This window comes from Trachemys scripta, chromosome 8 (assembly GCF_013100865.1).
Source record: "Trachemys scripta elegans isolate TJP31775 chromosome 8, CAS_Tse_1.0, whole genome shotgun sequence".
NCBI classification, from domain to species: Eukaryota; Metazoa; Chordata; order Testudines; family Emydidae; genus Trachemys; species Trachemys scripta.
This window is the reverse complement of record NC_048305.1, coordinates 56973119-57000190: the sequence shown is the minus strand read 5'-3', so window position 1 is coordinate 57000190 and position 27072 is coordinate 56973119. Positions and strand designations below refer to the sequence as shown.

Sequence of the window (27072 nt, the reverse complement as noted above, 5' to 3'; positions counted from 1 at the left end):
CGGTCTGTAGTACTGTATATCCGAGAAAACATTTTTGTTTTTGAACTTCTATGTATTCTGACAGCCACAGTATAATTCTTAAACTTATAAAAACCTCACTTTGAACATAAAAACTCCCGTGCTGAGTCAGACAAATGGTTCATCTATCACAGTATCCTGTCTTCTGACAGTGGCCAGTGCCAATTCTTCAGAGGAAATGGACAGAACCAGGCAATTATTGAGTGATCCATCCCTTGTTGTCCAGTCCTTGTTTCTGTCAGTCAGAGGTTTAGAGAAACCCAGAATTTGGGGTTGCACTGCTGACCATCTTGGCCAAGAGCCATTTGTGGACCTTTCTTCCATCAACTTATCTAATTTTTTTGTAACCCAGTTATACTTCTAGCCTTCACAACAACCCCGGCAACAAGTTCTACAGGCTGACTGCATTGTGTGAAGACCTACTTCCTTATGTTTGTTTTAAACTTGCTGCTTATTAATTTCATTGGGTAACTCTTGGTTCCTGTTTTATGTCCTTATTTACTTTATCCCCACCATTCATGATTTTATAGACTTCTATCATATCCCTTCGTCGTTGCTTCTCTAAGATGAACAGTCTATCTTTTTAATCTCTCCTCATGTGGAAGTTGTTCCATCCCCTTAATCGTTTTTGTTGCCATTCTCTGTACCTTTTCCTATTCTGATATACCTTTCTTGAAATGGGACGACCAGAACTGCACACACAGTATTCAAGTTGTAGGCATACCGTGGATTTATACAGTGGCCTTATATTTTCTGCTTTTATTTTAGCCCTTTCCTAATGGCTCCTGATATTCCTTTAGCTTTTTTGACTGCTGCTGCACATTGAGAAGATGTTGTCAGAGAACTAGCCATGATGACTCTAAGATCTTTCTTGAGTGGCAATAACTAATTTGGAATCCCTCATTTTGTATGTATAATTGGGATTATGTTTTCCAATGTGCATTACTTTGCACTTACCAACACTGAATTTTGTTTGCCATTTTGTTCTCCCATCACCCAGTTTTGTGAGATCCCTTTGTAACTCTTAGTTAAATCTAAAGCTGATGGCAATCTTGAGTAATTTAATATTGTCTGCAAACTTTGCCACCTCACTGGCTTTCAGTTGAAACAGAATCAGTGCTATGAATTCATGTTTTTTATTCATCAGGCAAAAGAACAGCAAGCTGGTATGGAAGAAAGATTCCATAATGAACTAAATGCCCACATAAAGTTATCTAACTTGTACAAGGTAAGTTTGGGAATGTTGGATACATTCATATTAGAATTATATGGAAGTAGGTCCAGGGTTTGGGGTGTGATACAAGTCAGACTATTTCCCCAGAGCTATATTTCTGCTTGTATAAAGTGTTAATGTGAGATGGGGGGATGGTTCTCTTCCTTAATCCTCCAAAGTCCTGTTTAGTTTCTTCTGGCCAAGAAGATAGTGACTTTTATCACATACATTTTCATTAAAAGGAACAGATATCTCAAAAACTTCATAGACAGCATAGGACACTAAGCATAGATTTACTCTGACATGTTGAAAAATGGATATGGGAGAATAAGCTTGGGTTGGGCAGTTGATGTGGCCAAATGCTTGAAATGACCCTAAGTTTGTAGGTGTGGTAATGATGATGGTATTTCACAATGCATTTAAAATCTTACATTGCTCAACTCAGACCTGCTATTTTACTTCATTCTACAGATTAAGCAAAACTGCATTTAAAATGATAGAGGAAGTATCTTACCTCCTGTATGGAATTTCCTTGTATTGTAAATGTGTTAATCATGATAAAGTGCAGTGCTCACTAATAATGGTCTTAATGCCTGTGCAACTTATTTTGTAGTCTTGCAATATTCTTCTGTGTGGCTCCTAAAAGTCCACTGAAATTAATAGTGCCAAGAATTAATGGTATAGTCGGGAAGTGAGCAAGCTGGTGCTGTATTAGCCTGGAATAATTCAGTAATAGGCTGAAAAGCTATCACAGTCAGGGTTTAAAGTTTTACCTACGTAAAATTGAATGTGATAAAAATTAATGTCTTACAAAAACATTCAACTAGAATTTCAGTATGATAAGTGTAAACTGAAATACCTGCAAATAATAGTAGAGTTACCAATAACCTTTTTGTAATCTACTGGATTACCATTCTACACATGTAATTAGTCAAAGAGCTGACTGAGGAGGTATCTGACCCATTAGTGATTATCTTCAAAAAGTCATGGAAGTTGGTAGAGATTCCTGGAAAGGGGAAAATATAGTGTCAATCTATAAAAAGGGAAATAATGTCAACCCCAAGGAATTACAGACTAGTCAGTTTAAACTTCAGTACCTGGAATGATAATGGAGCAAATAATTAAGCAATTACCATATATACTCATTCATAAGCTGAATATTTTTGGTAAAAAATGATGCCTCAAACTGCGGGGGTCGGCTTATAAACAGGTCTACACCAAAATTTGATGATTTTAAACTCTGTGGAATAATTGAAGTGAATATCTAATACATTATCGTTTTGTTTACCTGGAGCGTCTGCAGGCAGGGAGCCCCTCAGCNATTTGAAGGTAGCTCATGATCATGCACGCATGTTTTTGAGATAATTATATATCGTATATATTCATTCATAGGCCAAATATTTTTGGTAAAAAAGTGACGCATCAAGCAGGGGTTGGCTTATAGATTCATAGACTCTAGGACTGAAAGGGACCTCGAGAGGTCATCGAGTCCAGTCCCCTGCCCTCATGGCAGGACCAATACTGTCTAGACCATCCCTGATAGACATTTATCTAACCTACTCTTAAATATAGCCAGTTATAAACGGGTCTACACCAAAATTTGATGATTTTAAACTCTATGGAATAATTGAAGTGAATATGTAATACATTAACGTTTTGTTTACCTGGAGCGTCTGCAGGCAGGGAGCCCCTCAGCTCCCTGTGGCCGCAGTTCGCCGTTCCCAGCCAATGGGAGCTGCGGGAAGAGGCGTGCTACTTCCTGCAGCTCCCGTTCGCTGTTCCCAGCCAATGGGAGCTGCAGGAAGTAGCGCGTCTCTTCCCGCAGCTCCCATTGGCTGGGAACGGTGACCCACGGCCCCAGGGAACTGAGGGGCTCCATGCCTGCAGACACTCCAAGTAAACAAAACGTCCCGCCAGTGGCTTACCCTGACAGCCTGGGAGACAAAGTTTGCCGACCCATTTATTGATGTCAATACTGCAGCCTTTTAAAGTTGCAAAGGCTTTGTTTAGTGGACTAGATTGGCTTGAAAGGAATACTAAAAGAGTCTGTTATCCCCACTGACATGCCAGTCTACAGGGCTGCTTTGAAATAAACAAAGAACAATAATAACACTGCTCTACAGCCAAAATACTTCTGAAATAAATGTAGTCAAACTTTACTAATTCTGGGTCACTGAGAACGAAAATGATGCTTAAAATTGTTGATTGGCTCTAGTTTTCAAGATATGCTATTGGGTCTGTATATACGACCCTTGACTTGGGAATGACGTAGGATAAGTGAGTTATAAAGGGAAGGGATCTCAATTTAAACCAGAATTGACTAAAATACATGTTTGACTGGATCTATGAATAAATCTATGACTGGGTTTGGACAGTACTTGCTTTTTAGGCAAAACAATGAATGATGCAATCTGAAGTTGGTATTGCGTCATACATAATAGGAATTGCATCACGTTATTCCTAGACGTCATGGATGATGCAATCATAACGAAGCTTACATCACTCTGCTGAACAAATTGCCCTATATCAGCTCTAGAAATCATACAGTGTCGTGCTCTCTTATTTGTCAGTGTTTGATTTTGCAAAGGGACACATTTCTGTTTAGCCAAAGTGAGCAGAGATCCTCGTACTTGTGTGAACAGTGCAGATAGCAGAAGTTATGTTTGTGATGAATTGCCTTTTGCATCACAAAAGCGCAGTATAACCACTATGGTTAAGAAAGCCTATCACTTTTATTTTGGCTGCAAAATTGGAGCTCAGGACAAGAGGTGGGCCCCACACATATGCTGCAACACTTGTGCAACAGATCTTTGCCAGTGGTTGAACAGGAAAAGGAAATCTCTGCCTTTTGCAGTGCCAATGATTTGGAGAGAGCCAACAGATCATACCAGCAATTGTTACTTCTGCATGGTGCCTCCAGTTGGGAAAGGTGTGTCAAAGAAGAAAAAGTGGACTGTGCATTATCCAAACATTCCATCAGCTATACGCCCAGTACCCCACGGAGGAGGACTGCCGGTTCCTGATGCACCAGAATCATTCTCACTTGAGTCAGACGAGGAAGAGGAAGAGGATGAAACTTCTGGTCCTGGACCATCAATGTCACAGGACCCACATTTTCTCCCATCCTCCTCTTCTGAACCAAACCTCATAACACAAGGTGAACTGAATGACCTTGTCAGGGATTTGGAACTACCAAAGAGTAAGGCAGAGCTGTTGGGCTCCAGACTACAGCAGTGGGCTCTCCTGGCAGGTGACGTTAGGGTTTCCATGTTCCATGACCGTCAAAAGGATCTTGTCCCATTCTTCTTCATGGAAGGTGATCTTGTAGCCTGCAACAACATCGATGGTGTGATGGCAGCCCTCAACATCGTTCACGATCCAGATGAGTGGAGACTGTTCATTGATTCATCGAAGACGAGTCTTAAAGCTGTTTTACTGCATAATGACAATGTTTTGCCATCAATTCCAGTTGGTCATGCAGTCCATATGAAGGAAACCTATGACAACATGAAACAACTTTTGAGGTGCATAAACTATGACCAACATCAGTGGAGTTTTGTGGCGATTTGAAGGTTGTTGCTCTCTTGCTTGGTCTGTAGACTGGATACACAAAGTACTGCTGTTTTCTCTGCGAATGGGATAGTCGTGCAAGAGATTCCCACTACATCAAGAAAGATTGGCCACTCCGACAGTCATTGGAGCCTGGGAGGAAAAATGTTCAGCATCCACATTTTATCTCTGAAGCAGACGACTTCTCAAAAATTGTAGACCAGTGTAATTTGACAGTGATAAAGCAGCTGACATTCCTATATAAAGTCCTACAAAATCTGTAACTACAATAATAATCTATTTTCATACTAGTATTTAAAATGAACAACGGTGAAATCAAAAGAAAACGGTATTCTTATCACGCAGCGTTCAAACTTAAAGTTGTTGAATATGCAGAAGCAAACAATAATTGTGCCTCTGCTCGTGAATTCTGTATCAATGAGAAGCAAGTAAGAGAATGGCGAAAAAATAAAACAGTAAAAGACATGCCAAGAAAAAATGTCCAATGAGGTGTGCTTCATTTCCTGAGCTAGAGAAAGATCTCAATAATTGGGTTGTTGACTGTCAACAAAATAGGTACATTATCACTAGAACTGGAATTCGTCTGCGTGATCTGCAAATGTCGAAAGACGACAAATACAAGTCAGTAAAACCATCAATGTTTGTCGCATCAGCGGGTTGGTTGTACTCGCTTCATGAACCATCATGGTTTCTGTCTTCGTCAGCGAACAAAGATAGATCAAAAGCTGCCAACAGATCTGGAAATAAAAATCGAATCTTTCCAAAGGTTTATTATAAAATATCAAAAGGAATATACATTTGAACTGTCATAAATAGGAAATATGAACAAAACACCAATGACATTCGATCTCACAAGTAACAGAACGGTGAAAAAAGAGTTTTAATTAAAACCACTGGCCATGAAAAAAAATCCATTTTACGGTGGTTTTATCGTGTTTGGCAAATGGATCAAAGCTTCTTCCTGTTATTTTTAAAAGAAAAATCTTGCCTAAAAACATGCAATTTCCTGCTGGTGTCATCGTACGTGCACACAAAAAGGGATGGATGGATGAAAATGGGACTGTTGAATGGCTGGAAAAAGTGTGGAATAAGAGACCAGGAGCAGTTTTCAAGAAACCTGCTATGATGGATGAGGTGAAAAATGTGGCCAAAAATATGAAAACTACTTTGTCTGTAATACCTGGAGGCTTAACTTCAGTTCTACAACCGCTTGATGTCTGCCTGAACAAACCCTTTAAAGACAGGCTACGCAAAATGTGGTCTGAATGGATGTACTCAGGCATGGCGAAGTTGACAAAAGGCAGGAATCTTATGAAGCCCGAAATCAATCTGGTCGCCCAGTAGATCAAGGACGCGTGGATGTCCATTCCCTCAGAAATGATAGAAAAATCATTTAGGAAATGCTGTATCAGCAATACACTCGACGGGTCAGAAGATGATGCCATATTTGATGATGACACAACAGAGGCTGATGATGAGAAGGAATCTGAGTCTGAAGACGACACTGCGGACATCTACGATGACAATGCAGGTGCAACTGTGACTGAAGCAGAGTTTAATGAACTGTTTGGTGAATCAGAGACTGATTCAGACTTTGAAGGATTTTAAGACTTTTTAAAGTCTCTCATTGTTCTACATTACTTGTTTTAAATATCCATTTACTGATTTTAAATATTGACTGTAATTTTGAAGGTGAATACATATTTGTTCAGTTATTATAACAGGTTTTTCATTAGATTACATTAAAATAATTCTAGCAAAACTTTTGAGTGTTTCTTGTGATGCCAGCTTTTAAAATATAGCAGGGGTTGGCAAACTTTGGCTCCCAGCCCGTTAGGGTAAGCCGCTGGCGGGTCGGGACATTTTGTTTACCTGGAGCATTCACAGGCACGGAGCCCCTCAGCTCCCAGTGTGCGCGGTTTGCCGTTCCCAGCCAATGGGAGCTGCTGGAAGTGGGAACGGCAAACCACAGACACTGGGAGCCGAGGGGCTCTGTGCCTGTGAACGCGCCAGGTAAACAAAACGTCCAGGCCCGCTAGCGGCTTACTCTAATGGTCCAGGAGCCAAAGTTTGCCAACCCCTGAAATACAGGGTTGGCTTATGAAAGGGTCATACAGTTTTTGCAATTTTTACCTAACCATTTTGGGGGTCGGCTTATAAACGAACGGGCTAATGAACGAGTATATACGGTAATTTCCAAACACTTAAAGGATAATAAGGTGATAAGTAAAGTCAGCATGGATTTGTCAAGAACAAACTGTGTCAAACCAATCTAATGGCTTTTTTTGACAGGGTAACAAGCCTTGTGGATTGGGGGGGAAGCGGTCGTCAACAGTGTTAACACAGTTGCAAAAAAGCAAACATCATTCTGGGATGTATTAGCAGGATTTTGTACGCAAGACATGAGAAGTAATTCTTCCACTCTACTCCACACTGATTAGGCCTCAACTAGAGTATTGTGTCCAGTTCTGGGTGCCACATTTCAGGAAATATGTGGTTTGTTTAGCGTGGAGAAGAGACGACTGAGAGGGGACATAAGTTTTCAAGTACATAAAAGGCTGTTACAATGAGGAGGGAGAAAAATTATTCTCCTTAACCTCTGAGAATAGGACAAGAAGCAATGGGCTTAAACTGCCCTTGCTGCAATTTAGGTTGGACATTAGGAAAAGCTTCCTAACTGTCAGGGTGGTTAAGCACTAGAATAAATTGCCCAGGGAGGTTGTGGAATCTCAGTCATTGGAGATTTTAAAGAGCAAGTTAGACAAATACCTGTCAGGAATGATCTAAATAATAAGTCCTGCCATGAGTGTAGGGGAACTGGACTAGATGACCTCTCAAGGTCCCTTCCAGGCCTATGATTCTCTGAATTATACGTATGTGTATGTATGCTTATATTTAATAATATATAAATAGAAGTTTGCTGCTATTTTTAAGTGTAAAAAATAAATATTTGCTTAACAAGGTTCATTATGCATGAGGTTTTTATTAAAACAAATTTTATTTATAAGAAAAAATCTGCAAAAAATGTAATTGGCCTCTAATTTTTGTGCCACAGTTTTTGAGTGTCCATCTTATATAGGGCCAATTTGCAGAGTTGCTGAGCATCTGCAGTGTCTATAGACTTCAGCACGAATTGTGGTTTCTCATCATTTCTGAAAATCAGATCCTAGCAGTCTAAATCTGGGCACCCAAAATTAGAGGCAAGTTCTAGAGAGGTGTGGGCCTTAACTTCTTTCTGCTTCAGTTGCTCTCCCTTTAAAATGGAGGATAATGTTTTTTCACGGGAGTATTACAGAGCAGTAATTCTATTGTTTGTACAGCCAATCACACTGAGATTCTCAAAAGAAGGAGCTATTCAAGTGAAAAGTATAGTATAAATGCTAACTTGCCAAAAGCATTTATATTTAAGAACGAAAACCTCACACTTTAGAAAAAGTTTATAAATTTGATTATTTTTATAGACAGCCGGGCGCCTAAAAATACTGCCGAAATACAGCCATGTAAACATGTTAAATAACTTTGGTTATGTCAATAACTGACCATTTTCCTCTAAAATGGGGAGTTAGCACCTGAATTTCATGACCCTTAATAACACTATTGCTGGGACTTACACTAAGGGACAACTGTTTCCAATTAGAGTAATACGTTGGTGTGTGTTACATATTTATACCAACGTCTTGTTGATTCCTGGCCTCTGAGGAGCTATCTTATTTGTAACTGTTCAGTAATAAAAGATTAAATAATACACTTCTATTTAGAGTGCTGCAGATGATTCAGAAGCAAAGAGTAATGAGCTGACACGAGCAGTAGAGGAGCTGCACAAACTTTTGCAAGAAGCAGGTGAAGGTGAGAAGCTACTTATAAAAATTGCATAGTTTTTAATGGTTTTGTTTTCTGTTCCTTTTTAGTTAAACAGTTTGAGTAAAAACACCCCCAAAACAATGGCAGTTGTGAAGGGAATTTTTTCACTATTCATCTGTGGGAAATGTTATTTAAATGTTGTGTTGAATTGTCTTGTTATAGTTATAAAAAACTTTAAAAAATCTTTGTACAGTCCCATGATGTCTGAATGTACTTGTAGAATTTTCTTAACGTTATTGTGATTTTGAGAAGAAATAATTTCTGCAGAATGTCTTTAAAGAAATTTGACCTATGTCTTTGTCTGTCTGTCTCATTATTTTAGATTGGCTTGTCCTAATCTTGCTGTTTAATTTTTAGCCCTCTTCTGCATTCAGCAGAATACCAGTTAATGCTTTCTTTTTAAGATGAATGATTTAATGTCCTTCATAGAAGACATTTAAGAAATCTCTTTAAAGATACTTTTGTATACTTCACTCTTTTTAAAAGAGGAAAAAAAATATATGTATTTTTAGCTAACAAAGCAACAGAGGATCATTTGGCTGAGATGGAGGAGTCTAAAACTGCAATGGAAAAAGAACTCAGAGAGAAGATTAGCAAGTTAGAGAAAGAACTGGAGAATGCTAATGATTTACTTTCTGCTACAAAACGTAAAGGTAGGATAACACTTGAACTTTTAAGTGCCAGATTTTATATATTAAGTAATTTTCAAAAAGGGGTTTTGCATTGCAATTTCTAAAGCAAATAAGGGCACTAAATCTTCATCTATACAATTATGTATAGATGGGACAATATTATGTAGTAGCGATCAATCTAAATATATCTGCTAGAGTCCAAATACCAGAGAAAACCAATTACTGTTGTGTTTTGTTTTAATTTTATAAAATGTGGAAGGTAGCACTTTTTTTTTTTCTTTTTCTTCTTTCACTCTGCTAGAGTGTCACTTGTAGTTTGGCACAGTTGAGCTCTGCCAGCCATTATATTTCGGGGCATCCCTGCTATTTAAATTGTTTGTTTATATTTTGTGATTGAAGGCTCAAGAATCTGACATTGAGATTGTTTGAACACTTATAATTAGACTGGACAAAGCACTATATATTATAAAGAACAATTTTACACTAGAATTAGGTGTATTTTATTTCTAATTTCTAAGATTTTAGAACCAAATGAAATTTTTTCCTAGTTGTTATTTTTGAGGAGGTTGATAAGACCTTATTTGTAGTGATTGTTGTCTATGTACAGTATATGTTTGTCTTTGAGCATATGTGCATAGTATTTGTGTACTAGATAGTATTCCACAGATGCTTACATTTTATTTCTTTCTATTTTATGTATGATTTGACACATGTTTTGGGGTTTTAACCTATCCAGGAGCTATACTGTCTGAGGAAGAGCTGACAGCTATGTCTCCTACTGCTGCAGCAGTAGCCAAAGTGGTGAAACCTGGAATGAAGTTAACCGAGGTAGGTGGAATTAGTTTATTATAAATTGATGACTCAAAATCCATTTATCTATTTGGGTCTTTGACTAAAATCTTTTTTATAACATTAACAACATGGATACAAAGTATTTACTCAAGTGTCCATGGCCCTAATCCAGCAAAGCACTTGATCGCTGCTAGAGGTTCGCTCTAGAGGTTTAGAGGTTCGCTCAGAACAGTATGGGTTGTGTCACTGCCTTCCCTGTAACCCTGGGTGCCTCTGTGCTCTGCGGCTTTAGCTCAGAGTGCTGACACCATCAGCCTGCTTACAGCATAGTGACCTTACCCTGACTTCCACCAGCCTGGTTACTCCTTGCAGGATGTCACCAAGGCTCTTCCAGTCCTGAGTCTCCATGGAACAGTCTCCTTTGTACTACTCAGCTCCGCTCACTGTAGCACTCACAAACCATATCAGATTCACTGCTCCTTTAGATAAGTGTTTTTTGATGTGGTTGGTTACATTTTTCAAAAAATGTTTTCTTGACACAGCTTTACAATGCGTATGTGGAAACACAGGATCAGCTACTTCTGGAGAAGCGGGAAAATAAGAGAATTAATAAGTATTTGGATGAAATAGTACAGGAAGTGGAAGCCAAAGCACCAATTTTAAAACGGCAACGTGAAGAGTATGAACGATCACAAAAAGCTGTAGCCAGTTTGTCTGCTAAGCTTGAACAAGCTATGAAGGTCAGTATGGATATTAAAAAAGAAAGACGGGAAATGACTTGTACAGAGCATGCAGAAGATTTATTGTGCTAATCCCCTAAATTTGTAAACATAGTGAATGGATTCTAGTAAATGATGTGTTGTGCAAAAGAAACTGTTTTGTGCTTTCCAGTTCTTGAGCGGTTATGGACAAGATAGTTCATGATCTCTGTTACAGTTCTAGAACAGTGTGTTTTACCTGTAGTCTTGTGACCTTCTGTGAGAAGAAAACAAGTTTATAATTAAGGCTTTACATAGTTGATCTTAATTTGAAAGGGGGCACCAAAAATAGAGGATTGAGTAACTAAACAAAATGGGATTTAGATTTCCAATTCCAATTAATTATCATGGAAATTGGGTTTCCAAATCCTTTAGGCAGCTTTGAAGAATACAGTCCTATAATTTTACTGTGTGGCGTTATCCAAAGTAATTAAAGTATAATTTGCAAAAGTAATTATCTGGTTTCTTTTAGTTTTGATTGTGGAAAAAGACACTCAGACTCCAGCCTCAAAGGAGTAAACAAATACTTGGTTGCTTTGAGGCACAATAGCTGTATTTTTACTACAGTTATTCAGAAAAAAATGTCACCATATTTGGCATGATCACTGAAGCAGGAAGTGTTGATCAATTCTGAGTTTGTAGATGTTTTATATAAAAATTTGTTTTTTATAGGAAATTCAGCGATTGCAAGAGGACACTGATAAAGCCAATAAGCATGCTTCTGTACTGGAAAGAGAGAACCAAAGACTGGAAATACAAGTGAAAGACCTTTCACAGCAGGTTAGAACAAATATTACTCATTTATTTTTCCTAATACAGTAGTGGAATGCTCTCACTCTTGTTAACTCAGTGATCAGTTGCTGTATTGTACATTCTGAGATTGGCTTTGTGTGAAGTACACCTCTGATGTTGCTGATGTCCTTAAAAGCATTTCCCTGGGGCAATGTACTATTTCCGTTTCTGCTTATAAAATTAGATTAAGTTCAACTTACCAAAAGCTTAAGTCATCTTTGGGAGAACATGATGCATGTCTGACATAGAAAATTGCGATATGAATTGGATTTTGTTTTTGTGGAAGTGGAAAGTCCACTGATCTGAGCACAGGATCGTGAGCCAGGAATACCTGAGTTCAAGTTCTGACTCTAACATGGATTCTGTGACCTTGGACAAAGGACTGAACCTCTGTCTCACTGTAAAGGGATAACTCCTATTAACCTCAGAGGATTTTAGTGAGATTTAATTCATATTTTTAAAGAAAACTGTGCCAGTCAATTTTAATTCTAGACAGAATACTTTATAGAAAGTTAGAAAATACAGAACTCAAGTGTTTTGCTTCTGAAGAGTTTGTCTGTAAAAATAAATTTTGAAAACCAAATGTAAGTTATAGTTTTATAACCTGAATGTTTTTTCAGGTGAGAGTGCTTTTAATGGAACTTGAGGAAGCCAGAGGCAATCATGTAATTCGTGATGAAGAAGTGAGCTCTGCTGACATAAGTAGCTCTTCTGAAGTAATATCCCAGCATCTAGTGTCCTACAAAAATATTGAGGAACTTCAGCAGCAGAATCAGCGTCTCTTGGTGGCTCTTCGGGAGCTTGGGGAGGCTAGAGAAAAAGAGGAACAAGAAACAACTTCATCTAGGTAAACTTTCCTCCTTCAGCAAAGTTTTCATACTTGCCAAGAACAGAACATGAAAGAAAAGGGTTTAATCTGCAGCAAGGTAGATTTAGGTCAGTTATTAGGAAAAGTTTTCTAACTATGATGATAGTTAAACTCTGGAATAAGTTCCAAGGGAGGTTGTGAAATTCCCATCATTGGCAGGTTTTTAAAATCAGATTGGACAAACACCTGTTAGGGATTGTCCCTGGAAAATTGGGGGCTGAACTTCTTGAGGTCCCTTCCAGCCCTACATTTCTATGGTTGTATGTTAAGCAGAAGAATTTTCATGTTGAGGTTCATATTAATTTACTTGCAAAAGCGATAATTATTTTCAAAAGCATTAATCAGCCAAAATTTAGGCTGCAGATTAAAATTGTTGTGAGGCTTCATATTGCATCTCTTCTTTTTTCCACTATTTTTCAGTTCAACCCACACAAACCTTGCCACCATCTATATATTTTTCCAAAACTTTGGCACGTTTATAACTTCTTGAAATGGTGCTTCACATTTTCCAAAGAGATAAATATGTTGATGGATGAGAACATATGCCAAGCCCACAGTCTTAATTTGTGCCTTACATTTATGTAATAGGAGTTGCATTGAATGCTAGGTTTTTTACTTTGCCTAAGGATTTCCTTATTAATCTATTTAGGCAAAGTGAGTTTAAGATTTTTCGGGTGATAGTGTCCCCTTAATAAGTACTTTACTTTTAATAGTTACTCTTCATAGTTGATGACTAATAGTTGATTTGTATTGTCACCAAATGATCGGTGAATCAAGACTGCACACAGTTATATTAAGGCTCAAGTGAGTGGCTGCAACTTCATTCGTTGGGCTAAATTTGAAATAGCAAAACCCATTACTGGAATTAAAGCTGGTCCAATGTGCTTATGTCCTCAAACTTTGACCATAACAGACAAGTTTCCTAGCAGACTCCACCTTGTGCAATACATTTGCAACTAAATTCCCCCGCAACCTATCCCAGTTTTTGTTTGAAGAAATGTGCATGAATAAGGGGCTGCCTCTAAATTATTCTTGGTGGAAAAGGCCCTTGCCCATCTTGCCATTCATAGAATCATAGGACAGGAAGGGACCTCGAGAGGTCATCTAGTCCAGTCCCCTGCATTCATCTCATGACTAAGTATTATCTAAACCAGAGTTTCTCAGATGCGGCCACTGGGGGCTTTTCTTGCAGTCACAGCCTTCTGGGTGGTTATTGATTGGGGGGCAAAGCAGTGGCCCCTCTCTGAAGACACGAAAGTTGGAAAAGAAGGCAGCCAGTGAGTTCCCCACCTTCCCAGGGGCAGTGGGGTCGGGCTTTAGCTCTGGGGTGAGAGGTGGCAGGCTCCAGCCCTGGGGCCTTGGGCTCTGTTCTCTGAGCTCACCACCCCTCCTATCACCTCTGACCCTTGCTGTCTCTCCTAGTGCCCCATTGCCCCTGACTCCCGTTGCCTCCGTACCCACCTCCCCATCCAGGGCTCAGTTTGTCCCCGGATTGCCTGGGCTGAGTAAGTCTGCTGAGAAAAGTGATATTTGTGTGTTTGTTAATATCACTTTTCACAGCAGACTTAGGAGCTAGCAAGTCTAAATAAAAAAGCAACCAAAAAAGCAAAAGAAACAATAAGAAGAAACACAAGAACGTGCAAAGCACCTTATTTGTGTTTCTATTCTGTTTAGGTCCAGTAAAGAATAGAGACAACTGTACATTATTTTTATTATTGAGTCTGCAAAAAAAAATCCTACATACGTGTCCAAATGATTGTAATTTATGTATGTGCATATTCATTTGTTTTTCCTAAAGTTAATTAAGTGTTTTAGGAAAAATTGCACTATGAGGCCACCAAAAAATTTGTTGTGAGAACCCCTGATCTAGACCATCCCTGACAGGTATTGGTCTAACCTGCTCTTAAAATCTCCTATGATGGCGATTCCACAACCTCCCTGGGCAGTTTATTCCAGTGCTTAATCACACTGACAGTTAGGAAGCTTTTCCTGATGTCTAGCCTAAACCTCTCTTGCTGCAATTTAAGTCCACTGCTTCTTGTCCTATCCTCAGCGGTTAAGAAGAACAATTTTTCTCCCTCCTCCTCGACAACCTTTTATGAACTTGAAAACTGTTACCATGTACCCTCTGTCTTCTTTTTTCCAGATTAACCAAGCCCAATTTTTTCACTCTTAGGTCATGTTTTCTAGCCTTTAATCATTTTTGTTGCTCTTCTCTGGACTCTCCAATTTGTCCACATCTTTCCTGAAGTGTGGCGCCCAGAACTGGGTACAATACTCCAGTTGAGGCCTAATCAGCGCGGAGTTAGCAGAAGAATTACTTCTCATGTCTTGCCCACACTCCTGTTAATATACTCCAAAATGATGTTTGCTTTTTTTACGACAGTGTTACACTGTTGACTCATATTTAGCTTGTGGTCCACCATGACCCCCAGAGCTCTTTCTGCAGTACTCCTTCCTAGGCAGCTTTTTCCCATTTTGTAAGTGTGGAACTGATTGTTCCTTGCTAAGTGGAGTACTTTGCGTTTATCCTTATTGAATTTCACCCTGTTTACTTCAGACCATTTCTCCAGTTTGTCAAGATCATTTTGAATTATAATCCTATTCTCTAAAGCACTTGCAACCCCTCCCAGTTTAGTATCGTCTGCAAACTTTATAAGTATACTCTGTATGCCATTATCTAAATCATTGATGAAGATATTGAACAGAACCAGACCCAGAACTGATCCCTGCAGGACCCCACTCATTATGCCATTCCAGCATGACTGTGAACCGCTCATAACTACTCTGGGAACGGTTTTCCAACCAGTTATGCACCCACCTTATAGTAGCTCCATCTAGATTGCATTTCCCTAGTTTGTTTATGAGAAGGTCATGTGAGACCATATCAAAAGCTTTACAAAAGTCAAGATACACGTCTACTGCTTCCCGCCATCCACAAGGCTTGTTACCCTTTCAAAGAAAGCTAGTAGGTTGGTTTGACATGAATTGTTCTTGACACAAATCCATGCTGCCTGTTACTTATCACCTTATTATCTTCTAGATGTTTGCAAATTGATTGCTTAATTATTTGCTCCATTATCTTTCCGGGTACTGAAGTTAAGCTGACTGGTCTGTAATTCCCCAGGTTGTCCTTATTTTCCTTTTTATAGATGGGCACTATATTTGCCCTTTTCCAGTCTTCTGGATTCTCTTCTATCTTCCATGACTTTTCAAAGATTATCGCTAATGGCTCAGATATCACCTCAGTCAGCTCCTTGAGTACTCTAGGATACATTTAATCAGGCCCTGGTTACTTGAAGACATCTAACGTGTCTAAGTAATTTTTAACTTGTTCTTTCCCTATTTTAGCCTCTGATCCTTCCTCATTTTCACTGGCATTCACTATGTTAGGTGTCCAATCACCACCAACCTTGGTAAAAACCAAAACAAAAGTCATTAAGCACCTCTGCCATTTCCACATTTTCTGTTATTGTTCCCTCCCACACCCCCGTCATTAAGTAATGGGCCTACCTTGTCCTTGGTCTTCCTCTTGCTTCTAATGTATTTGTAGAATGTTTTCTTGTTACCCTGTATGTCTCTAGCTAGTTTGATCTCGTTTTGTGGCTTGGCCTGTCTAGTTTTCCCTCTACATACTTGTGTTGTTTGTTTATGTTCATCCTTTGTAATTTGACCTAGTTTTCACTTTTTGTAGGACTCTTTGATTTCCTGGTTAAGCCAGGGTGGTCTCTTGACATACTTCCAATCTTTCCTACGCAGTGGGATAGTTTGCTCTGATGCCACTAATAATGTCTCTTGCCTCCATAAAGTTACAGGTACTTTGAAACTATGTGAAGAAAACCCAAATAATAGCAAAACCTATGAACCTGTGGCGTACACATAGTGGATGCTCATGGAAGGTGAAAAAATCCCATCTCTTAAGCGGGTCCGTGATATGGGGACCAATGCCAATCAGCCATAGCCTAGAGCAGTGGCGGGCAACCTGTGGGCCGCATGCGGCCCATCAGGGTAAGCTGATTGCGGGTCATGATGCATTTTACGTACGTTGACTGTCCATAGGCACGGCCCCCCGCAGCTCTCAGTGGCCGTGGTTCGCTATTGCTGGCCAATAAGAGCTGTGGGAAGCAGCGGCCAGCACATCCCTGCAGCCCATTGCTTCCCACAGCTCCCATTGGCCAGAACGGCAAACCGTGGCCACTGGGAGCTGCAGGGGGCCATGCCTGCAGACGGTCAACATCCGCAAAATGTCCCGCAGCCCACAATCAGTTTACCCTGATGGGCCCCATGCGGCCTGTGGGACGCATGTTGCTCACCACTGGCCTAGAGCATGGCAGGAAATGTGACAGAGACTTGGCACCCTGGCCACCAAATACTAGTCCAGCTGTGCTGCAATAAAGTCAAAGCCTAAAAGCATTGCCAGGGGATAGGAAGATCCTCTTGCAAGCAGAGTGCAAGAATTTATTTCCTTGTAGTATCCAATTTATCCCGTCAATATATGTGGGGAAGAGGTAGCCAGCCAATTGACTGGCCCTTCCCCCTGCTTAAGAGGCGGGAATCTCTATTTGCCCAGTCAGATTAATCAGTGGCATAGCAGAACATGTTTTGTTTGTGCTACATGAACTGCAAATGTTTCTGTGTTGTCAGTTTAACAAGGTACTATAATTGTACCTAAAAGTTAAAACAACTGAGAGCTCAGATAAGATGAGCAATAGGTTATCTGCAGATATGTGACTCTGAGTTATGTTTGCTCACGTTTTAAAAGAAAATTTGTTAAAGTCCAAGGGCCTTGTCCAGTCCCTGTATCTTTGCTCAGAACTCCCAGTGATACTAATTAAAGTTCCGAGGATGGAATAAACAGTTTTGAAGGCCTCTTGTGATTACGTAGTTTAAATGCCTCTGTAAAAATGCCACCTTGGCTAATAATCGTTGCTGTCTAAATACAGTTAAAAAGAAAACAAAATCCTGTCTTTTCTCTGTTTCAGAATTTCTGAGCTGCAGAGTCAACTTGAGGAAGCGATCCATGAGTTAGAGAAACTGCGTGAAGCACGTCATGTTCAACTGCAGCTTGTAGACTCTATAGTTCGTCAGCGTGATATGTACCGCGTACTGTTAGCTCAGACAACTGGAGTTGTCATTCCAGTGCAAGGTTAGGCTTGTGTTAGCAACTCATAAGTTTCCACAGTAGTTGATAGCTTTCTAAAATGATTTATGGAGAGGATTGGAACCTTTTTTTTAGTTGGTCTATGTTGTTCAGTGTTTATCATTAGATGGCATATGGAAAATATGAAATATATAAGTTTTTTGCTCTAAGAACTAGCCTGCCCAACACCAAGTGACTGATATTCAATCTTCTGTTTGTATATTTGGTGATTTTAAAATGTAGCTTTAATTTTTATAAAGCTTCAAGTATGTTGCCAGAGGAGATTTCTTTTACATCAACCCCAAAACGTTCAAGTATGCCTCAGGCCATGTCAACTCCTGCTCCAGTATCAATGACTGAGTCAGCAGAGGCAGTAGAGGCTAAGGCTGCACTTAAACAGGTACACTGTGGTTTTTTAATAAACATTTCAAATAATTTGTTTCTTTTTCACCTTGTAATCTTCTTAACGACTGTTCCTTAATGCTTGCTGTAGCTGCGGGAAGTTTTTGAGAACTACAGAAAAGAAAAGGCAGAGAATGACAAACTGCTAAATGAACAAAATGAAAAACTTCAGGAGCAAGTCACAGACTTGCGGTCACAGAATGCTAAGATGTCCACCCAACTTGAATTTGCCTCCAAACGGTAAGTTGGTGATTATTACATTTCCAAGTAGAACTCCATTTTCCTGTCTTACATGTGAGAAAACAAGCTAATTGCTTGGTGTTAGACTATATAGTATGTTTGTTGATATGAACTGCCAATAAAATACCCATGTTTCCAATTGAGTGAGAATGCAGTGGCCACACACAGGCAAATGTAGGTGCATTGTTACATGGCAACTTTATAATTACACAAAAAGCCCAAAACGGATAGCATGTTGCTACTCCAAAAAAAAATAAAAGCACCGGTGTTACTTAATCCAAAGTGGGAGCCCATAATAAATTCTTTATTTAAAAACAAAAACCAAGAAATCCAACAAGGGAACAACCCAAACATGAAACTTTGGATCCTTTATTTGAAATACAATTTACTGGATTAAAGCTAAAGAGCGAGAGAAACCTTATATTTTTTAAAGCCATAGGAGCCTCAGTAAGTGGAAGAGAAGGGTCTGTATAGCCTCTGTTAATTGGTCGTTATTTGTTAAGAACTAGCCATACTTAAATATTTGAGTTAATATCATGCATCATATTCAGAAACTTGATATGAAATGGAGCAGTGCTTTAGAAAAACCTATTTAATTTGCATTCTCTTTTCCAATTCAGCTAACCTTTTACAAGGCTAATATCTCTGTAAATCATGCTTCAAACTGGTACATGAAAACATAGTATGTTCATGTGAGTGTATGCACCCACCTTGTAATTCAGTGCAAGTCATTTAACTCAGGAATATAAACGATCTTTTTTTTTTTTTTCTTCATTTAAAGTTATGAGATGCTGCAGGATAATGTTGAGGGATATCGTCGAGAAATAACATCCCTTCAGGAGAGAACTCAAAAGCTCACAGCAACAACTCAAAAACAGGAACAGATAATTAACACCATGACCCAGGACTTAAGAGGAGCTAATGAAAAGCTGGCTATGGCAGAGGTGATTGTACAAACATTTTCATGCGACCTGTATTTGTGTACACTTCAAATTTAGTATAATGACACAGTAAATTTCTATTCCATTGTCTTGAAAACGGTTAGAATTTGAACCAGTGCTTCGCACTACCTGAAATTTTTAATTCAGTGGAATCTAGTACTAAATCTCTTAACTTCATGCCTTGTGAAAACACTGGTTGTTAAAATCATGTCAGTGTTGGAACATGTATATGTGAGATGATTTTATTTACCATCACAAATAGTGAGAGATTCAGTAAACTGTTCTAAGGGCTGTTTTCTTCAACTGATGAATAGAGTGAAGCTTTTGCTTTTGGCTAATGTTAGTCAGCAAGCTAAAGTTTTGTAATTCCAGCCTTATTTACTTAGATTGTAATTTGGCTTAAATTTCAGAAATTTAACATTTAGAAGAGTACTTGACAGGCTTTGGTTACTTATCTTGATTGTTTTTCAAGAAGTTATACAGTAGGTAAATTTTGCCCAAATTAACTAATGGACAGATTTGCTGTTAAAATGCTAAATTTTGATTTGTAATCTGCTCTTTTAAAGGTGAGAGCAGACAACTTGAAAAAAGAGAAGGATATCTTGAAGATGGCTGAAGTTCGTCTGACCCAGCAGCGAGAATCTTTATTAGCTGAGCAAAGGGGACAAAATTTACTGCTTACTAATCTGCGAACTATTCAGGTATAATCAAATGCCATCGTTTTTGTTGGATGCAAAAACCATGTGAACTGGAGACAGAGTCTTTTCAACTGTTAACACTAAATGTGTAACACTTCCTTTGTCAGATTTTTCAAGAATTAGTATAATGACTTGGCATGTTATATTCAAGGCTTTAAAAATACTGATGAAAATAGCATGTTTCAAGATATTATCCAATGCCTGATGAAATCCTTGAATTCAATAAGCATTGGATCAGGCCATTAAACAGCAATCATTGTTTCAAGTCATAAATAAACATTCATTACTTGAATATGTTACTTAGCAATTTCATCAGTGAGCAATAATACTGTTTTCAGTATGGGCATCGTTTTTATGCACTTTTCAAAAGAAGAAATTATTCTCCTTCCATTGATAATATAACCATTAAAATGCAAGTGACTATAAATTGTGGATCAGATCAAAAAAGTGATTACTTGTTTCATTAACTCTGACAAACTTGATTCTGGTCACTGCCTGACCTACTAATTTTGTTTTCCTGTTACGCTGTGATGTGTTTAATACTTCGTTCATAAATAATTGCTTAAGATAACATTCCTAACAAATTCATCATTAATGATGACTGAATGCTTCTTTAATGACACATCTTTTTTAAAATACATGCTGTTTGATTTGTGTAGTTACAAGAAATTTTACTAGAGAAAAATTTGGCAGGCAGTAAAAATTCATTTTTCATGGTGGTAACAAGTTCTGCTGTGTTAGTTGTAACATCTTGATACTTGATACAGCATACTGTGTGGTCAGTAATTTTTTGTGGGGGGTGACGGTAACGGGAATGGTGTGGAGTTAACTCCTACTAAGTGATTAGGATTTATTTACTTGTCTGAATTGTTCCACCTGGTAGCAATTGCATTTTGTGCTTTTATCAGGTGATACTGGAGAGGTCCGAGACAGAGACTAAACAAAGACTCAACAACCAGGTAGAGAAACTAGAACGTGAGATATCTCAACTAAAGAAGAAACTAGAGAATGAGGTGGAACAAAGGCACGTGCTTACCAAAAACCAAGATGTGAGTACTTGTAAGCAATTTTTTCTAATTGATGTTTAAGAAAAAAATAAATGAAATTGCTTACCAGCTTACAAGATCTGCTTAATCATTATATTTTTGTCTTGTATTAATTATGTTGGATTTTTATGCAATGTGTCGGGTATTGCAGACTCAAGAACATTGCCTTTACAGGTTCATCTGTTGGATACTAAGAGGCAACTTGAGACTGAAATGAACCGTCACCTTAACACAAAGGAACTGCTGAAGAATGCCCAAAAAGAGATTGCCACATTGAAACAGCAGCTGAATAATACTGAAGCTCAGTTAGCCTCCCAGACATCGCAGCAGACTCCTGGGAAAGGTAAAGTGAAACTGTGACTTATTGAAACTTACCAGTTTGAAAGCTGCCTGATGAAGGAGGAGACTAGACTGATTTATGTCCAGTGTTGTATTCCTAGATTTACACACAGTCTCTGAAATCAGAAAACCTCATTCTGATTACTCCAACATGTTCAGATACAGTTTGACCAATGTGAGATATAAAAGAATTCAGATGGACCAGACTTAAAAACAGGACAAATCAATAGGTCTCCTACGTAGACTTGAAAGCTTACCTTTATGTGAAATGCTATTTTTTAAATACATCTGATCTTCTAATTCCTCATCCTCACCATCCTAATTAATTGCTTAGGGTAATGGGTGGAAATTTCTGAACTTGCATTTTATGTCATAATTGCAATGTAAGATTGTGGGTGAAATCCTGGTTCCGCAGAAGTTCATGGCAGAACTTCCATTGACTTCACTAGGGCCAGTGTTTTACCTTATATCTTTTAAAGCGGCAGATTTTGTGATGTATACTTTCAACAGATAGCAACTAACTTTTTTAAAAGTCCTGTTTTCATGTATGCTTCAGTTGTGTGTTTAAGATACAGGATTTTATGATGTTTTGGTTATGAATTTATTTTAATTTGTTCCACTGTGCAACATTTAGATCTACATATTCTTATTTTAGCAATAGTTACAGATAAGAAAGGACTTACCTCATGAGTTATTACTTTTTTTTTAGTGCTTAGGATTTTCTAAAAAAAAAAATCCTTTTGGCTTGAAATTTCTCATGTTTGTTCTGAGCCTTAAAGGAAAACTTCTAATCATTGGAAAATAATTTGGTTTGACTGTGTTTTTAAGAAATTTATGAACCTTGAAACTTCTTACTTGTTAAAAAAACAAAACAAAAAACTTTTTTATTCCTATAATATCCCAAAAATTCTATGTTTTTAAAAAATATTCAAATTTAATGTGTACATTTTCCTCCAAATCTGAAAGGGCACTTTATCTTTTAAAAAGAAACATTTACAGAGATAGTAAGATTATAAGTAGAGACCCATGACATTTGTTAAAACTTTTTATAGTTTTTCATTTAGTTTTGGGAAATTTTGTGTTACTTTGTTTTATCCATCCCAGCAGGAGTAGCAGAGGATCCTTCCATGGGGCGGTAAGAGGCTGAGAAGGTTCTCATGTCCCATGGGAGGTGGGAGGCCTTGTGGGGTTTCAGGGTGAGCCCACCCAACATTTGCTCTGCTGCAGCAGTGGTTTTTGCCCCATGAGGCTGAGTCCAGCTTCCCGTTCCAGGCATTGTGACCTGGTGGACAGGGTTACAACACCACTCAAGTTTTACCTGGCCATCATGACAGTAGGAGGGCAGTTGGGCCAAATTTGAGCAAATAGTACTGCAAATTTTGGTTGCAACACCACTCACTCAGATTTGGCCTGGAGACCACATCACGTCATGATAGAGAGATGGCTGGGCCAAGCCTGGCAGCACTGCGACCCCATGCACCAGGTCACAATGCAGGGAACTGGGCCCAGCCCTGTGGGGCAGGTGCACCCCTGCAGGGTGAGGTATTGGAGCAGGAGGGCACAGTTGCTTTATTCTGTTTTGTATACGTTTTTCATTTTATTTTATGTGACTTCATATTTGCGAAAATCACAGGGCTCTAATTATAAGGCTAGTCTTACCAGACTACCCTCGTGTGTACTGTCTCATCTCATTTCTCCCTTGCAGCACTACAAAAATTAATATGTACAGCCAGGGTAATGTCTAATGAAATTAAGTTGCTTCCTGTGAAAATCACAAAGCAATGCCACTGCTTATCTTATCTTCAGAAGGTATAACTTGGACATAATTTACATCTTAAAGACTGAGTTCTAGTTGATTAAATTTATGCATTTTTATATCTTAGGACAGTCTAGTGCAAATGAGGATGTGGATGATCTTGTTAGTCGATTAAGACAAGCTGAGGAACAAGTTAATGACCTGAAGGAAAGAATGAAGACTACTACTAGTAATGTGGAACAGTACAGAGCTATGGTTCTTAGTCTAGAAGAATCCCTTAATAAAGAAAAACAGGTAAGTGTCAATATGTATTTAGCCATTAACATTACTTGCTAAATATAACCGTGTACATCTTGGTCATATTTTTCACTGTATTAGTACTCCGACTTATGAGGAGTTCTGCAGCCTGTGTTTCATGGGATGTCACAATCAGAAGCAAGTATTTTGCAGTGCCTGTTAGTCTTGTGAAATTATACCATTTCTTTTCAGTACTTACTGTCAATAGACTTTCAAGCAAACTGCACATTCAGGCTTCCTGCATACTTTAATGCCCATATGCTAATACAAGGGTTGGCAACCTTTCAGAAGTGGTGTGCCGAGTCTTCATTTATGCACTCTAATTTAAGGTTTTGCGTGCCAGTAATACATTTTAACGTTTTTAGAAGGTCCCTCTCTGTAAGTCTATAATATATAACTAAACTATTATTGTATGTAAAGTAAATAAGTTTTTTTTAAATGTTTAAGAAGCTTCATTTAAAATTAAATTAAAATGCAGAGCCCCCCGGACCAGTGGCCAGGACCCAGGGAGTGTGAGTGCCACTGAAAATCAGCTCATGTGCCGCAGGTTGCTTACCCCTGTTAATATAACTGAACTGTAAATTTGAGGAAAGGCTGACTCCTTGCCTGACTGTCTCCAAGTTCAAGAAAGTGGCCTCAGGCCTCACAGGACCTTTGGAAATGTAGGCATCGCATATGAATCAGATCTAATTTCTGTCAGACATTCTATATAATCACTTTTATCCTAACGGAGTAAACTTTTCAAATATGCGAAAGAATACTTTCTAGGCACACTTCAAGCGTGAAGGCAAATATCCACATCCTATTTGTAAGAAACATCACTGCCTAAACTGCAAATGCAGCCCAATGTTATAAGTTGTCAGTATGTCTTTTAGATTCTTGATTTGTCAAAGTAGAGAATACCCAAATAGAACTTTGATCACCGGACAAAATGTATCGTTTTTACTAAAATTGTGGCATCCAACAGATCAAGTACATGTTGCTCTGTATCCAGCATCCAGTCCTCTTCCCCTTCAATAGTTATTGCAAACATTTCATTGAGGCATGAGTTTTATACATTGTACAAACTTTAATATGTAATAAGATATTTCAGCTGATATATATCCCAACCTAGTTATTCATAGATTCTAGGACTGGAAGGGACCTCGAGAGGTCATCGAGTCCAGTCCCCTGCCCGCATGGCAGGACCAAATACTGTCTAGACCATCTCTGATAGACATTTATCTAACCTACTCTTAAATATCTCCAGAGATGGAGATTCCACAACCTCCCTAGGCAATTTATTCCAGTGTTTAACCACCCTGACAGTTAGGAACTTTTTCCTAATGTCCAACCTAGACCTCCCTTGCTGCAGTTTAAACCCATTGCTTCTTGTTCTATCCTTAGAGGCTAAGGTGAACAAGTTTCCTCCCTCCTCCTTATGACACCCTTTTAAATACCTGAAAACTGCTATCATGTCCCCTCTCAATCTTCTCTTTTCCAAACTAAACAAACCCAATTCTTTCAGCCTTCCTTCATAGGTCATGTTCTCAAGACCTTTAATCATTCTTGTTGCTCTTCTCTGGACCCTTTCCAATTTCTCCACATCTTTTTTAAAATGCGGTGCCCAGAACTGGACACAATACTCCAGCTGAGGCCTAACCAGGGCAGAGTAGAGCGGAAGAATGACTTCTCGTGTCTTGCTCACAACACACCTGTTAATACATCCCAAAATCATGTTTGCTTTTTTTCCAACAGCATCACACTGTTGACTCATATTTAGCTTGTGGTCCACTATAACCCCTAGATCCCTTTCTGCCGTACTCCTTCCTAGACAGTCTCTTCCCATTCTGTATGTGTGAAACTGATTTTTTCTTCCTAAGTGGAGCACTTTGCATTTGTCTTTGTTAAACTTCATCCTGTTTAACTCAGTCCATTTCTCCAATTTGTCCAGATCATTTTGAATTATGACCCTGTCCTCCAAAGCAGTTGCAATCCCTCCCAGTTTGGTATCATCCGCAAACTTAATAAGCGTACTTTCTATGCCAATATCTAAGTCGTTGATGAAGATATTGAACAGAGCCGGTCCCAAAACAGACCCCTGCGGTACCCCACTCGTTATGCCTTTCCAGCAGGATTGGGAACCATTAACAACAACTCTCTGAGTACGGTTATCCAGCCAGTTATGCACCCACCTTATAGTAGCCCCATCTAAATTGGATTTGCCTAGTTTATCGATAAGAATATCATGCGAGACCGTATCAAATGCCTTACTAAAGTCTAGGTATACCACATCCACAGCTTCACCCTTATCCACAAGACTCATTATCCTATCAAAGAAAGCTATCAGATTGGTTTGACATGATTTGTTCTTCACAAATCCATGCTGGCTGTTCCCTATCACCTTACCACCTTCCAAGTGTTTCCAGATGATTTCCTTAATTACTTGCTCCATTATCTTCCCTGGCACAGAAGTTAAACTAACTGGTCTGTAGTTTCCTGGGTTGTTTTTATTTCCCTTTTTATAGATGGGCACTATATTTGCCCTTTTCCAGTCTTCTGGAATCTCTCCCGTCTCCCATGATTTTCCAAAGATAATAGCTAGAGGCTCAGATACCTCCTCTATTAGCTCCTTGAGTATTCTAGGATGCATTTCATCAGGCCCTGGTGACTTGCAGGCATCTAACTTTTCTAAGTGATTTTTAACTTGTTCTTTTTTTATTTTATCTGCTTAACCTACCCCCTTCCCATTAGCATTCACTATGTTAGGCATTCCTTCAGACTTCTCGGTGAAGACCGAAACAAAGAAGTCATTAAGCATCTCTGCCATTTCCAAGTTTCCTGTTACTGTTTCTCCCTCTTCACTAAGCAGTGGGCCTATCCTGTCTTTGGTCTTCCTCTTGCTTCTAATGTATTGATAAAAAGTCTTCTTGTTTCCCTTTATTCCCGTAGCTAGTTTGAGCTCATTTTGTGCCTTTGCCTTTCTAATCTTGCCCCTGCATTCCTGTGTTGTTTGCCTATATTCATCCTTTGTAATCTGTCCTAGTTTCCATTTTTTATATGACTCCTTTTTATTTTTTAGATCATGCAAGATCTCGTGGTTAAGCCAAGGTGGTCTTTTGCCACATTTTCTATCTTTCCTAACCAGCGGAATAGCTTGCTTTTGGGCCCTTAATAGTGTCCCTTTGAAAAACTGCCAACTCTCCTCAGTTGTTTTTCCCCTCAGTCTTGATTCCCATGGGACCTTACCTATCAGCTCTCTGAGTTTACCAAAATCTGCCTTCCTGAAATCCATTGTCTCTATTTTGCTGTTCTCCCTTCTACCCTTCCTTAGAATTGCAAACGCTATGATTTCATGATCACTTTCACCCAGGCTGCCTTCTACTTTCAAATTCTCAGCGAGTTCCTCCCTATTTGTTAAAATCAAGTCTAGAACAGCTTCCCCCCAGTAGCTTTTTCAGCCTTCTGAAATAAAAAGTTGTCTGCAATGCAGTCCAAGAATTTGTTGGATAGTCTGTGTCCCGCTCTGTTATTTTCCCAACATATATCCGGATAGTTGAAGTCCCCCATCACCACCAAATCTTGGGCTTTGGATGATTTTGTTAGTTGCTTAAAAAAAGCCTCATCCACCTCTTCCACCTGGTTAGGTGGCCTGTAGTAGACTCCTAGCATGACATCTCCCTTATCTGAAACTGCTCTTCAAAAATGTCCCTAGTGGGATGTTGAAAAT

At 38.9% G+C, this 27072-nt stretch overlaps 1 protein-coding gene across 2 annotated transcripts in view; it reads left to right on the top strand.

Moving 5' to 3' along the window:
* The window catches only part of TPR (translocated promoter region, nuclear basket protein), an 82269-nt gene that overhangs the window by 12721 nt on the left and 42476 nt on the right, over positions 1–27072 (top strand). For both annotated transcript variants that reach the window (XM_034778418.1, XM_034778419.1), the window contains exons 8-22: positions 1166–1246; positions 8560–8647; positions 9175–9315; positions 10031–10122; positions 10629–10826; positions 11517–11624; positions 12257–12483; positions 17487–17650; positions 17905–18044; positions 18138–18286; positions 19068–19230; positions 19794–19928; positions 20834–20974; positions 21146–21314; positions 23194–23360. In XM_034778418.1, the coding sequence (XP_034634309.1) occupies positions 1166–1246; positions 8560–8647; positions 9175–9315; positions 10031–10122; positions 10629–10826; positions 11517–11624; positions 12257–12483; positions 17487–17650; positions 17905–18044; positions 18138–18286; positions 19068–19230; positions 19794–19928; positions 20834–20974; positions 21146–21314; positions 23194–23360 (2163 nt within the window). The remainder of the gene's footprint in view (positions 1–1165; positions 1247–8559; positions 8648–9174; positions 9316–10030; positions 10123–10628; positions 10827–11516; positions 11625–12256; positions 12484–17486; positions 17651–17904; positions 18045–18137; positions 18287–19067; positions 19231–19793; positions 19929–20833; positions 20975–21145; positions 21315–23193; positions 23361–27072) is intronic.